At 35.6% G+C, this 14265-nt stretch overlaps 3 protein-coding genes across 3 annotated transcripts; 2 read left to right on the top strand and 1 right to left on the bottom strand.

Moving 5' to 3' along the window:
* Positions 1–306: 306 nt before the first annotated feature.
* Positions 307–3360, bottom strand: LOC125211789 (protein ORANGE-LIKE, chloroplastic-like). Its single transcript, XM_048111723.1, has 8 exons — positions 2961–3360; positions 2383–2500; positions 2184–2291; positions 1920–2006; positions 1764–1840; positions 1521–1648; positions 825–958; positions 307–623 (listed from the first exon to the last, which is right to left on the bottom strand). Exons 1-8 carry the CDS (start codon positions 3167–3169, stop codon positions 546–548), a joined length of 939 nt encoding a protein of 312 aa, XP_047967680.1. The 5' UTR covers positions 3170–3360; the 3' UTR covers positions 307–545.
* Positions 3361–8659: 5299 nt separating this feature from the next.
* On the top strand, positions 8660–9509 carry LOC125216109. Its single transcript, XM_048117734.1, has one exon. It carries the CDS (start codon positions 8714–8716, stop codon positions 9326–9328), a length of 615 nt encoding a protein of 204 aa, XP_047973691.1. The 5' UTR covers positions 8660–8713; the 3' UTR covers positions 9329–9509.
* A 1880-nt stretch (positions 9510–11389) lies between these two features.
* On the top strand, positions 11390–12430 carry LOC125210819. Its single transcript, XM_048110416.1, has 4 exons — positions 11390–11448; positions 11524–11586; positions 11662–11724; positions 11830–12430. Exons 1-4 carry the CDS (start codon positions 11391–11393, stop codon positions 12165–12167), a joined length of 522 nt encoding a protein of 173 aa, XP_047966373.1. The 5' UTR covers position 11390; the 3' UTR covers positions 12168–12430.
* Positions 12431–14265: the final 1835 nt, after the last annotated feature.

Genomic DNA, 14265 nt, shown 5'->3' with positions numbered 1-14265 from the left:
ATGGAGCTTAAGCAATTATAATGATCATTCTAGCGTCTCTCTTATCTCTCTCTATCCTGTTCTTAACTCCGAAGAGTAAAGTGTGAGTTCTCGATCGCCAATTCCATTCCCGGCAAACCTGAGTTCATACCATAATAATCCTGTTAATAAGTGGTTTGTTGATTTAGTTGTGAATCTTGTGATTGAGCGGTAGATTTTACTAAGTAAGATCCATTTGACAAAAAATATTTAGACAGGTTTTTAATTGAGATATTCAAATCATCCTTAAACCTTCATTGTAAAACACAAAAAATAACTCGTTTGGAATAAAATCAAGAGATGGAACGACCCCACATTGCAAACCTAGCCACATTTCTTCATTGTAGTTGTCCCTAATATGATAATGTTTGGACTCATTACATGACTGTTTTAGCAAGCAACAAAAACTCACTACTTCAGTGATACATTAATCATGGGATTAGATTGATATCATTTCAAACAACACCACTTCCAGTGAGGTAGTAGTAGAATTGGCCCGAAGCAAAGGCCAAAACTGTGCTTGCTCTTTAGTCAAACGGTGCAAAACGAGGGTCGTGCTCACTAGCCATTATCATCCCGGTGCAAAGGCAGGTGGGGCACATCACCTATAATCAAACAAAAACTAATCAGCAGAGAAAACATAGTAAATGCGCATGAAACGTGCACATTGATCTCTGCGGCTTGGAAACTACATCAACTTAATCTGCCCAAGAATTGATTTTATCATTTTTCCATATCTCTGAGCTTTTATAGGTGATAAACCAGAGAGGAGAATGCACATTATAAAAATTCACAGAATTAAATACCTTTCCAGACCCTGAGCAATTTTGACACCTTCCAGTAGTTGGTGCATTCAACGGGCGATCAGTAGCGCTTGTTATAAGGGGTTCAGCAGACACACACAAACCGCTTGCTGAACAGCTGGCACATGCCAAGTACCCTATTCAAAAATACAAGAAAAGATGAAATGTTGGATACGAAATCAGTTGAGACAAGGCTTGGACCACCACTCAAAGTGTGCAAAGTAATGAAGAAAATGTGTAATTGAAGTCTATACATACATATGATAAAGTAGACATATTTGTTATGTGTGTATTTAATCAGTTAACTTCAAAGTAGGGAAACTGGATGAAAAAAGATCAAAGGACCGACTACAGATAGCAGATATCATTCGTCCATAAAATATTACTCAAGGTTTGGCCAGGAAAGGAAGCACGTGTTGCAGCTGTCTTTGAGAAACTCAAAGGAGCTATGCTTTCTTAAAGATAACACAACAGGAGCTATAGTTTGATATTTTAGTAATGCAATTTTGAGCACTATCCAACCAATTTCTACGGACATTAGAGGACATTAACTCTCTTAACATTTCTTTGCTGATTTCAAATATGAGTGAAAAAGATAGACAGAACGTACACCAAATTGGAAAGTCTTAAGATATCAAGTATTGGTAGTTTGGTAAACAATGTCACATGATTTTGCCATGATGGAATGTGAATAATTACCAGTTCCATGACAGTATTTGCATCTTTTCTTCTCTTGCTGCTCGACGTTGTTAATTTCTAGCAGCATCAATGCTGAAATAACCCCCACCGCTCCACCTGAGAACGAGGCGACAATAGGATCTACCTGACTGGAATGTATAAGAGCAAGTGTTCCACAATTGCACACATCATCAAATTTAGCTCGTTAGAAACAATATTACGGTCAGCAGAGCAGTTTGGCCTAGAATTTAAGCATTCAATTACCTCAATTGCATTGGCAAATGCATTTTGCTTATGAACTCCGCATATGAAGTTCCTCCTAAACCCAATTTTAGCTCAAGCTGCAATGGAAGAAGATTTGACATTTTGAATTCATCCTTTCAAACAATATACACAAAATGCTCAAGATTAGGAGCTTACAGTTGGTGCAATGAGACCCCCAAAGACTATAATTCCAGATATGAGCGAAAAGCTTGTCGAATACAGATGATTCAGCGTCCTTGGGTTCTAATCAAAGAGATGATAGTCAAGTTAGCTACTGCAGTATAACACATTTATAATATATGCCAACATCATGGAAAAGACAACTAATAACAAAAATAACAACTGAACAGTGAAAAGGAAATCCCTCAACAAACAATTAAACTAGAGAATGAAGATTAGCTGAATATCCAGGAGAGTTACCACATGAGAAAGAAAAGGAATCGATGATTGTATTTCCGGCAGCTCACTATCATCATCGGACTCAAATTTCATGCTTTTAATGCGTTGCTGCACTCTCAGCCTCCTTAGCTTCAATGAAGGAAACAAATATACATTAATCATCTTTAAACTAGCTTTAAAAGTGGGAGAAAAGCAGCAAGAGATATATTAGTGATCTCACTTCTTCCATAAGAAGAAAAATTTTATTGCGCCGGCTTTGAACGTTGTCTTGGATCTCCTGCAGCTGCATCTGAACAAAATCCTGAACAGTCTCCGGCCCTTCTATGATGCAGAAATTGCTGCACACAAATAATCAATGTCATTTATACGAATGAACAACCGATTAAGCAACCAAATCACGAGATAGATCCCATTCATCAAAACGCAAGCATATAATATTATCATGATGATCCAAGGAAGGTCTTAGATATGCCAATTTTCACAGGAAAGGGGAATCAACAATCACAGAAATTATTGCAATCAAATTTAAAACCGAGTTAACTCCTAATTTCAATTATTGATTCCTCAAAATAGGTAAACCACGAATAAACGATCAAAACAGAGAACCGATTAACTACTGATTGGAAATTGCAATCAAAATAAAAGCTGAGTTAACTCCTAATTTCAATTATTATTCCTCAAAATAGGTAATCCACGAATAAACGATCAAAACAGAGAAGCGATTAACTACTGATTAGAAATTGAGCGAACACGGGTGAAAAATTAATACGACGAATTAAGAGATTTTCTAGAATCAACCTTGCACCGCTGTCGCTAGGAGTGGCGGAATCTGTGGAGGCATTGTTCGCAGAGGAAGAAGCGGCGATGAGCTTGGTTCTCCAGGAGGAAGCGAAGAGGCGTTTTTGGTGTGCGCTGCTGCTGGAAATGAGGAGAGGTTTGGCGGAGAAATTGAGGTGTGAAGCGTGGGGAGACGATGTCAATGGAGCGTAGAGGTAGAGAGAAGCCATGTGTGTTGCTTCTGCAGCTCATCCAATTTGTGAGAGATAGAAAGAGGGGATATGAATGGGGAGGGTTTGGTGTTGTGAATGTTTCGATGAATTTGTGTGACAGCAGTGAAGATGGTAACGGATTTTTCGTCGGAATCAACAAAGCTCTTTCTCAACCTCTGACTCCTACCTGTTGATAAGTTGATTCCCAACACACTTCAAATTTTCATATTTTAAATTCTGATAAATTGCGGTAAAATTAATACGAGTAATATAGTTTCAATGATTTTATCAGTTATTTTCCTTTTAAATTAATATATTTTGTTGCAGTTTGTTTATGAAATTATATCGAAAATGTTTATGTCGCTGAATTACTCAAAATCTATTTTGTAAAATAAGAAGAATAGGATTTATAAACCAAGACATGTCATATGTGTTACTCCTATTATTTCAAAATTAAACACTTAGTTTAATATCATGAACACTGCTTTAAATAAAATCGAGTAATGGAAAACATGTCACATGAATGAGAGGATCGATAATAAATTTCAAAATTTATTAATATTATCAAAACTTAAAATTAAATAAAAATAATGAAATCCACTTTTTATAAGTGGTTAGAAAATCCAAGAGGCTCCAAATGAAATAAAAATAAATTACTAAGATTTTTTTTTAAGTAGGAAAAATAATTAAAATGACAATTTCGTCTCGCATTGTGTGATTTGTTATTCCGACGTATGTGTCATCAACATCGTCTGCTGTAACTACATCATTCATTATTGAAAAAGATTTAGTATCGAGTCTGCTTCGTCTACCTCATCAAGAATAGAATTACCCTCAAACTCCCTACCATGATTTGATCCTTACATGTTGGTGGTGCCTAGAAAAACAATATCGCTCACTCTAACATCTTCAAGTTTTGTCTTCTTTTCTAATTTTGCTTAAGCTTATGGTGTCACTCCACATATAATGTTTGTAATCCTTACATTCCTAATAGTGCAATTCTGAATACAAGCATTTGTAGAGTCTTGAATTCTATCAATGTTGGAATTTTTCTGAACTTGTATGGTGACGTCAAAGACGAGGCGAGACGCATAAGGATTGTTCTCAAATCTCAGACCACCACTTACATTGGCAATGGATGAGTTTGAGATCTCCATAACAGTTGGTTTGTGTTGTGCCACGACCACACATAATTAGATAGTCGACTCGGTATGAGTATGTATAGTCATTGATGACAATGACTGGCGTCACATTTCCAATTTGAAGGATTAATAGGCGCCACAAGATTCTCATTTATCTGAACGGTGACCAAGTTTTACTTAGAAATGGCCCATGAAGCGCATCGCTTGGATCAAGAACGTACGCTCTAAAGGAATTATCTTGGTTAGAAACGACATTGATGCACATATTTCTTCTCATGCTTTTGCAAAAACATTTGTATTATCCGCTTGTCCATTGCCAATTGCACCATAATCAATAATATTGAAGAATCGTGTCTACTATTTTTTTTTTCTCAATTCATTTGAAAGTACCACACTAATTTCAAGTCATATCGATATAGCCGACGTTTTCGGCGTCGTCGACGTTGTCTGCTGGAACTGCATAAGTGAATCCAAGCTCCAAATTCACAAATCAATTTTAGATAATTTTTCAGTTGGTTTAGCTTCGTTTATGTTATTAAATGATTATATGTAGCCTCTTTATTTTATGCATTAATCGTTGTTTATATTTTCTGAATATAAATATTAGGCTATGTTTACAATATGGTCCAAAAGGTAATTGACTTTAAATTTACTGGTACTTTGTTAAGAATTCCAAATACGGACCTCCTTGTTGTATGTGCTAGAATTCTATTATATCATCAGTATTTTAAAAATATCAACTCTATTCATTTTAATATGTTTCAGAAAAATAGAAACTTTCAAACTTTTTATTTTAAAAAATCTTTAAACCCCTATACATAAATTTATTTCACTTATACCATTACAATAAGGTAACTCACAGTCCACTCAATTATTCCATTATATTTTCTCTCCCTCTCTTTTATTTTATTATTTTTTCTCTTCATCTTCCTTACTTTACCAATTATACATTAAAACATGGGTCGTTTCAAAAGTTTCGACTTTTAAAATACGGAGGTATTATGTTTTATCAGGAAGAGAAATGATGATTAAATTCGTAATCAGTTTATACGAAAACATATCAATTGTTATAATTTTTTGATTTGTAAGTTGTAAACTAAACAAACTTCTGAATCAAAATATTTGATTCTCGACTTTTTTTTTTAGTAAAGTCCATACAAAACACACATGAATTGAATAAATTTATTAATTATTATGATTTTGGGCTAATCCAACCTAGTTTGATTGGAGGTCTTAATTAATAGCCATGAGTGGGACCATTGTCTATAATCTTAAATGTGTTTAGCCCAATAATAAATATGCTGACAATTAGGGTGGTTGAGGATATGGATGTTTTGTTTTTTATACATCATTGTCTCCACCCATAGATTTATTAGTGGGTGTTTAGAAAATAAAAATCTATAAACTTCATAAACAATTTTAAAAGATATTAGGAGTTTAAGAGTTTTTAAAAAGTTGTAAAATGAGTTCCTTTAATCTCACTTATGTTATTTTCTGATAATTATTAGCTATAGACCTATAGTTGACAAATAATTTACAAAATAATCCTACAATATTTTGTTATGTTGAATATATCAATATTTATCCTTCCCTTTTCATTTTTTTTTATCTACTTTGCAAGTCGTCAATCGCCCTCTTATCCAGAATTAAATGAAAACGATTATTAATTATAATTTGTTGAAAACTACTAATAAATAGTAATAAATTAATACCATCCTATTCCATTTTAACAACTATTTTAATTTACTTTGTTAGTTTGTGAAGCAACAATTATTTTTTTTAACCTTGTGCGGAAAAAAATGATAAAAATCACGACTAAGACACAATGCAGATTCATCTAAAGTTTAGATATGGGACCTTTTTTTGTTTAACTAATATTAAGCCTAATTCTTTCTCCTATATATTTTGATTGGAATAATTAAAGCTACTCGCCTACTCCTCACTTATCCCATCTCTTTCAAAAACATCTCAAACATCTCTATATTTCAAAATATCTCACTCTTGTAATGGTGGAGTATTTAAATTGCCTAGAATTTACCATTATAGCTAGACTTGAAAATACTGATATATGTTGAAATAGTCTTAAGCGTAGTAGCAATATCAACTCAAGAGATCAAACAAGTCAAGTGAAGAATTATCCATTTCAAATATTTGGCACTGAAACGACATTGCAAAAACAATCTTTTAATTTTAAGAAAAGAAAAATAGGTAATCGAATAATTATCCAAAAATAGGTAAAAATACATTTACTCTCTTAGTCACTAATAATTTGTCAACATTTGACCCGGTACGAATTTTAAGAAATTTAAAAGAAATTGTGTTGAAAAAGTTAATGGTATGTGGGTTCTACTTTTAGTAAAATGCGAGTGAGAATGAGTTATTCATTACCAAAAATAATAAAAGTGAAAGATGACATATTTTAGAAATGGATAAAAATGAAATCAAGTGATAAATTTTCAGGAACAAATGGGTATTTTATAATAGTAATAACGAAACAGTACAACATGAAAAAAGAAGTCAATGCCTGAAAATATTCATTTTCATCTACAACTAAAAATATATGGAGTACTATCCATCGTAAGTAAAAAAAAATTAAAGTAATAAAAATGGAAAAATTATAAACTAATAACACTAATCCATATTATTGAGTAGTACTCCGTATTAAAAATTGTGAAATAACTAGACAAAAACCCACAACTAGATTTGTGTGTGATAATTGAGCTGTTAATGTTCGAAGTTAAAAGATACTCCCTCCGTCCCAAGATAAGTGACCTACTTTTTTTGGGCACGGAATTTAAGGAATGATATTTAAATAAAGTGGAGAGAGTAAAGTATGAGAGAGGGAAAAGTAGAGGAGAGAAGAGAGAATAAAGTAGGTGGAGAATAAAGTAAGAGAGATGACTTTTTGTTAAAAATGGAAATAGGTCACTTATAGTGGGACATCCCAAAAAAGGAATACAAGTCATTTATCTTGGGATGGAGAGAGTATTAGTTTCGAATTCATCGTGACGCAAATGTGAACGGTAAAAAAAAAAAAAAAAAAAAAAAAAAAAAAAAAAAAAAAAAAAAAAAAAAAAAAAAAACAATAATGTAACAATGAATTTGAGCAGAGTATGCAAAGTTGCAAACACGTAATATTGTTTAAAAAATTGCTATGCCAGTGCCATATTAGCTAATGATTAGATATCATGTTTGTATTTTGGTTGTTTATTTGTACGTACATTTTTTATTATCCGTTAATATCAAGATTATAATTTTCCCTGCATTTTAAGAAAAAAATTCCTTCATTGGATAACACATCATGCAACATGGTATTATGTGTTGAGGAAAAGAGGGAGAATAAATAGAGATAAAATATATTGTTATTTATGAATTTAAAAAGAAAATAGTTCATTTTTGGTGAGACGGGAGAGTATATTTTGTGATTATTCATTTTATTACCTATTAATTTAAAATAAAACTCATTTTAGTTAATTAAAGTGAAAGAGATAGAAAGAAATGATTGAAGTATTGTTAATAGAGAATTAATCTTATTTTATTAAAGAAACTTTTCTTAAAATAAAAATGTAATACTCTTTCTGTTTTCTAAAACTAGAAATTTTTTATATTTTAGAAAATGGATCTTAAATTTCACTAACATTAATTCAACTACCTACTATAGTATTGTTTTCTCTTACTTTATATACTTTTTTTTATTTTATTAATTTTTTATTAAAACTTTTTCTGAGTAAAATTTTTATTTCTAGAAAACAGAGTATAATTTTAAGGATAGAGTAGAATAAAATATTTCCTCTATCCGTAAATAAGAGTTCCGTTTATCCATTTTAGTCCGTCCGCGAATAGAAATTTCAGTTCACTTTTACTATAAATGGTAATAAGATTCCACCTTCCACTAACTCATTCCATCAACATTTTATTTAAAACTAATATATAAAAATAGAATCTTTATTCTATTAATTTTTTTTTTCACCCACTGTTCTCGACATTTCTAAAACCGGTGCTCGGACGACGTATAATTTAAAGATGGATGCCGTATTATTAGTTCCACAATAAACTAAAAGTTGGAAATATAAAATTAATTAAATTTGTGACGTTTGCTAGTATTGTGGATAGGATTGGTTGAAAATTAGGGGAATCAAATTGAAAATAGATTATGATGCTACTCCCCTCTAGAAGACAGGCTCCCTGACACCCTCCACTTTCCGCAGTATATCTATTCTCCCCAACATCCCCTGATTATCCCCACCATCACGCCCCCTTTTCAACGGCCACGATTTCCCCCCTCACCAATCAGTGGGCCCCCTAAACAGGCTCCACAATAATAACTCGTACGACTCCTCTGCACCTAATCATTCCCCCCCCTTCAGATATTATTTTTACTCTCCACTCACACACACACTCTCCCCTCTCACACCCAAAAATGGATCCCAATTTCGCCGCCGGTTTCCGCCACCGCCGCTCCCCCTCCTCCGACCGATTCCTCTCCGTCTTCTCCCCTCCTTCCCCCGCCGGTGAATCGTTCGCATCCGCGGCCGGCGACGAGCTAAGCGAGCTCGACGTCTTCTACACCGCCGATTTCTCCGACGAGCACCGGATCAGCACCTCCGATCGCCGCCAGACGGAGAGGTTCGGCATCCTCGCCGCGCTGCAGGACGATCGCCGCGGCGCCGTGGTGCAGAAGCCGGCGCTGTGGTCTCCGTCTCCGGCGTCGATCTCGCGCGACATTCCGGCGATTCCGAAGCGGCGGATGTCGACGGAGCAGCCGAAGATCTCGCAGTCCATGCCGGCGCGGCGGTTCCAGAAATCGGCGCCGGTGAATGTTCCGATGATGCCGCGGAAGGCGGTAGAGGCGTTCGAGGACGAGGCGGGGGAGGAGGAGGAGGTGCTGCCGCCGCATGAGATGGTGGCGCGTGTGTCGCTGAGGAACGAGAAGACGACGTTTTCCGTGCTGGAAGGCGTCGGAAGGACGCTCAAGGGGAGAGATCTGCGGCAGGTGCGCAATGCTGTGTGGCGGCAAACAGGTTTTCTCGACTAACATTTTTCCCCAATTCAACTTCGTTTTTTTTTTAATTTTTAATTTTATTTTTGGATTTTTTAATCTACTATTTATGTATTTTGGTACAATTGAGTAAATAATTGAGGTATCAGACTTGATTGTTGATGATCATTGGACTTTTTTTATTGAAGTTGATGATCATTGAACTTTTTTTTATTGATGTTTCATTTTGAAGAAGACGTATATTCATATTATTTGGTTGAGTTATGTGAGTATATGGATTGTGATAGGAACGTGGGTACGTGAAAGTAGATGGGGATTCTTTAATGAGAGAAAAGAGTGAGATAAATTTGTCTACTTCGTCAATGACTGAATCAACCAAATACAACGACGCCAATAAATATTGATAAATGAGAATTGGAATTTTCCAATTTGACGATGTTTCCGAAGCCTACGACTATATTTTATTCATGAGATGTTGAGAATTGAAAACGACTACCAGTAGTCGTAAATGGTTACTACTTTAATTTCATTTATTTACATGTATGGAGTAATTATTTCAAAAAAATGTGAGTGAAGTATTTTCGAGATCATCACAAATTTGAATTTGAACAATTTGGAAGACCCACATCATAACTAAAACAGTAAATTTCTGAGTCAAATATATGCTGAATCTTAGACGATTTGACTATTTATTCAATTGGGACTAAACCATTGAAAGTGGTGAAGAATCAAATTTTATGGGTGTTGCAAATTTCTCATCTCTGCGTGCCTTGAATCTCTATTGTATTCCGGTGAAATCGAAACTTGTAGCAGTCGATTTAGTTGCGTACACCGAAATTAAGCTAAAAGGAATATTTGATGAAAAACCACAAACGGACATAGAATATGGTATTTTTCCAAACCTTAGCATATAACGAAACTATTCAATACGGAGTGGTTTTTTTTTTTTTTTAAATTCAATGGTATTTTTCAAATCTTTGCATACCACATTACCACTATATCATTTAATACTTTTATAAGAGCATTCATAATGCGGAGACGATATCATCGTTGATCGATCGGGCAGTTTGATCATCCCCAATTGCAGTACAATCGCCGATCAGAGGTGCCTTGTCCACGCCTGACATGTCGTCCCCGCCACGTGAGATCGGTTGTCCGATAGGCAGGCGATCGACGCCTATTGCAGGCGCGGCCGCCGATCTCATGCATTTTTTATTTATCTATTTATTTTATTTACTTTTCAACGTCGATATCTACCTCATTTTTACCATGTTTTACTAACTCCTCTCCATTCTCGTTCTCTCATTTCTCTCTCTCTCTCTATAATAATCAATGAATCCCGATAGAAGTTCCACGTACCTCAGTGTTCGCTATATTGTGGCGTGCCCTAGTACACCAATTGTCCCCATCACCCGGTTGGCCCACGATGTACCCCAATGGTCCCTATTGTGGTGGTGGGTCTCCATGAAGCCCAGACAACAACCCATTTCTACAATTTTTGCTATGAGCAAGGGATTGACCAACACCATGAGACAAAGTTTCTCATCCAAGTATGATTGTTACCTCTAGGTTCGGGCGATTCCAACATCGTTTCGGAGACCGAAGCTGAGGTGGAAAATGGGATGGACAAATTTATAGGGCACTATTGGCTATTGCAGGTGTTTGGGTTGGAGGATAAAATGCTAACATGACAATAGGAAAATGAAAATGAAAATGAGCAGATTTATAAAGCGGAATTATGTTCCGCTATTATAAATTTCTCTTAGAAAGTCTAATGTGTTATTCATTAAAAATAGATAACAAATTTAGATTTGGATAAATCAATCTTCTTCCCTTAACAACGTTATAAAGAAATAAAATATCAAGATCATACTCATATTTCAACATCCACACATCTTTTCTCTACAGATAAAGGATCTATGAAAAATTTTAGTCATAGTATCTATATTTACTAGGAGTACTAGATTTTTATTCCCTTTCTACTACTGTACTAGGCTTTAAAGCATCCACACTATGTTTGATTGTATTCCAAAAATTGTAGGAGCAGTGATGCATCTGTGGCATAACATTACCGCTTTAATTGGTCCTTGTAGGTGGTATGTCAAATGGAAAACGTCCAATGATGCAGAGTAGTACTGGTACCTTCTCACAGGAAGGTACGTTTAGAATGAATTGTATATGATATTGATGCATTTGTGGCATCAAATTACTACTTTAATTGGTCCTTGTAGGTGGTATATCAAATGGAAACCGCCCAATGATGCAGAGTGGTACTGGTACCTTCTCACATGAAGGTTCGTTTTGAATGAATTGTAGTTTATATTGATGCATTTGTGGCAACAAATTAATGCTTTAATTGGTCCTTGTAGATGGTATGTCAAATGGAAAACACCCAATAATGCAGAGTGGTACTGGTACCTTCTCATTGGAAGGTTCGTTTTGGTTGCTACTGTATTTTTCTTTTGTTATGTTTATGCATAGAAGTCGTTATAAGTGTATGCATTTGATGTTCTATGGTGACATTTACCACGAAATAGGTGTGGCTGGTTCGGGAAGGCAAAAGTTTCGTAAGGGGGACCGTTCACGCCGCATTTGGATCTTCCGTGAAGAGGAGATCTTAGCCGCCACTTTGCTGGATCTAGTTGCTCACGGATGGAAATCCGACAATGGATTTCGTACGGGATACTTGACCAAGATCGAGGAGAGACTTCGTACGGAATTTCTAAATTGCGACATCAGGAGGACTCCACACATCACTTCCAAAATCGGCACCTGGAAAAAGAGTTATGGGATTCTTAGATCCATCTTGAGTCGAACAGGGGTTGGTTTGAATCTCCACAACGATTTCATGATTGATTGTGATGGCGAGCAATGAGAGCAAATTGTCCAGGTTATTACACTGATTTGATCCAATTATACAGTACTATATAGATTTATCGCTGAAGGTATAGTTTTATGGATGTAAAGTTGATTGTTTTGTTGGACAACGCTTAGAAATTTAGGCAATAGCAAATTTGGTCGAAGTTCATGACTTTTTTTAACCTATAAACGTCATTGTTTTGATACCATATAATGCAACCCATTATTAATTCACACATAGGATAGGAATGTCATTGTTTTGAACCCATAAAATATAACAGATGATTAATTAATACATAGCATTAAATGTCATGCAATTTTACAAATTTTGAAATCGAGTATATTTTGAAAAGTTTGGCGATTTTTTGACTAATTTTAAATTATTTGACAAATACTACCATATTTTATAACTAGTTCCTGATTAATCCTATCAATATCGTATTATAAGAAAATTCTTTTAAATAAGGAGTATTGATATTTTCTTTTATCTCATGCATTTAAGTTATAAATCGACAATGTTAAAATTAATTCAATATTGGAAAAAAAGTTACGAAAAAGACACCAGTGCCTAAGAGTATCTCCAATGCCGGCTAGCCGAACCATTGGAGCAGGCTAGCGCCAAATCGGCGAAAAAACCGGCCCAGGGCTAGCCGATCGCGTGTGGCTGGCCGATGCGCTGGCAGCTATTGTGGCGGCCCGATCGGCTAGCGCCGAATTTTAATTTTTTTTTAAAAACCTATATAAACGCGATTTTCGTTTCATTTTCATTTGCACCGCTTGTTTTAACGAGTTTCTCTCTCTCTAACTTTCTGTACAAGAGCATCATCAAGCGATGAGTAACGCGGGTGGTAGCGAGTGGTAGTAGTGGTGGGGATCTTTGAGGAGTACGAATGGAGGATGAACGAGGCTATGGAGGCCTACATGAACCGCGAGATGGAGCGGTACATCGTAGGGTGGAACAGCGGAGTGATACCTCGCCCTCCACGGGTTGTCCACCGCCGAGCGGTGATTGATCGGGATCACGTAGCTGCACATCAGCGGCTGTATGGCGACTACTTTTCGGAGAGCCCGCGGTTTCCCGCAAACATGTTCGACGACGGCGTTTTAGAATGCACAGGGAGTTGTTTATGCGTATCGTTGGCAGCTTTGAAGCGTCGATTATTTGCATTGGATATGCTCTAACGTCCAAATCATAAACATAATTCTTCATATGAAAATAGGTAATAATTATGAAATGGAAAAGAAATGAGATCAAAATATCAATAAGTGTTAAATATTTCGCTCATAAAGAGATCAAATCCCATCGCACATGATATAATTCATCATTTTCTCCTATACTAATTCCCAACTAAAAAGGTAAACCTTGTAGAAATTAAAAACAATTAAAATTATCCAAAATTTGGTATAACAGAGCATTCAAATCCAGCTCAATTAACTCAATCAAAATTAACAACCACTGCAAAAATTCCCAAATTTTTTATGAAAAAAACAGATGATATGTCTCCCATCTAAAGCGCAGAGGCGTTGAGAAAATCCAATCGTTTGAACAAATAACACCTATTAATCAGCACGCGCATAATTAATATGCAACAGTGCACGAAAAATAGGATAATTACATATCCAAAGCTAGAATTGAGGCGACTCCGCAGAGAAGAAGAAGATGGGAAAGAGGAATTCTCAAAAGGAAAACCCTAGAAAGAAGACCAGATAAACACACAGCACCACACTCGAAGCGGATGTGCGTGTTTATCGAATTTGATTTGGCGCAGCTATGACTCAAAACGCTTCCATTTGTGAATTGGAAGGCGATCTTAAGGGCTGCGCTTACGGCATTAAAATTAGGGTAAAATTGATTAGGAAATTGCAGAGATTGAATTTATGAAATTGACGGTGAACTTTGCTGAAGAGGAGGGGCTTATATAGGTTGTTTTGCTAGGTTTTGATATTGGGCCAAACCTATTTAATGATGCCGGCCCAATGGGCTTCAATATTATTAAGGAATTTTATGAATTTGTTGGATATTTTGCTAGGTTATTGATATTGGGCCAATCCTTATTAATAATGATGGCCCAATAGGCTTCAATATGTAGCAAACACTACAACTCCCGACTTCT

Source organism: Salvia hispanica, chromosome 3 (genome assembly GCF_023119035.1).
Source record: "Salvia hispanica cultivar TCC Black 2014 chromosome 3, UniMelb_Shisp_WGS_1.0, whole genome shotgun sequence".
NCBI classification, from domain to species: Eukaryota; Viridiplantae; Streptophyta; class Magnoliopsida; order Lamiales; family Lamiaceae; genus Salvia; species Salvia hispanica.
This window is presented reverse-complemented; position numbering and strand designations above follow the sequence as displayed.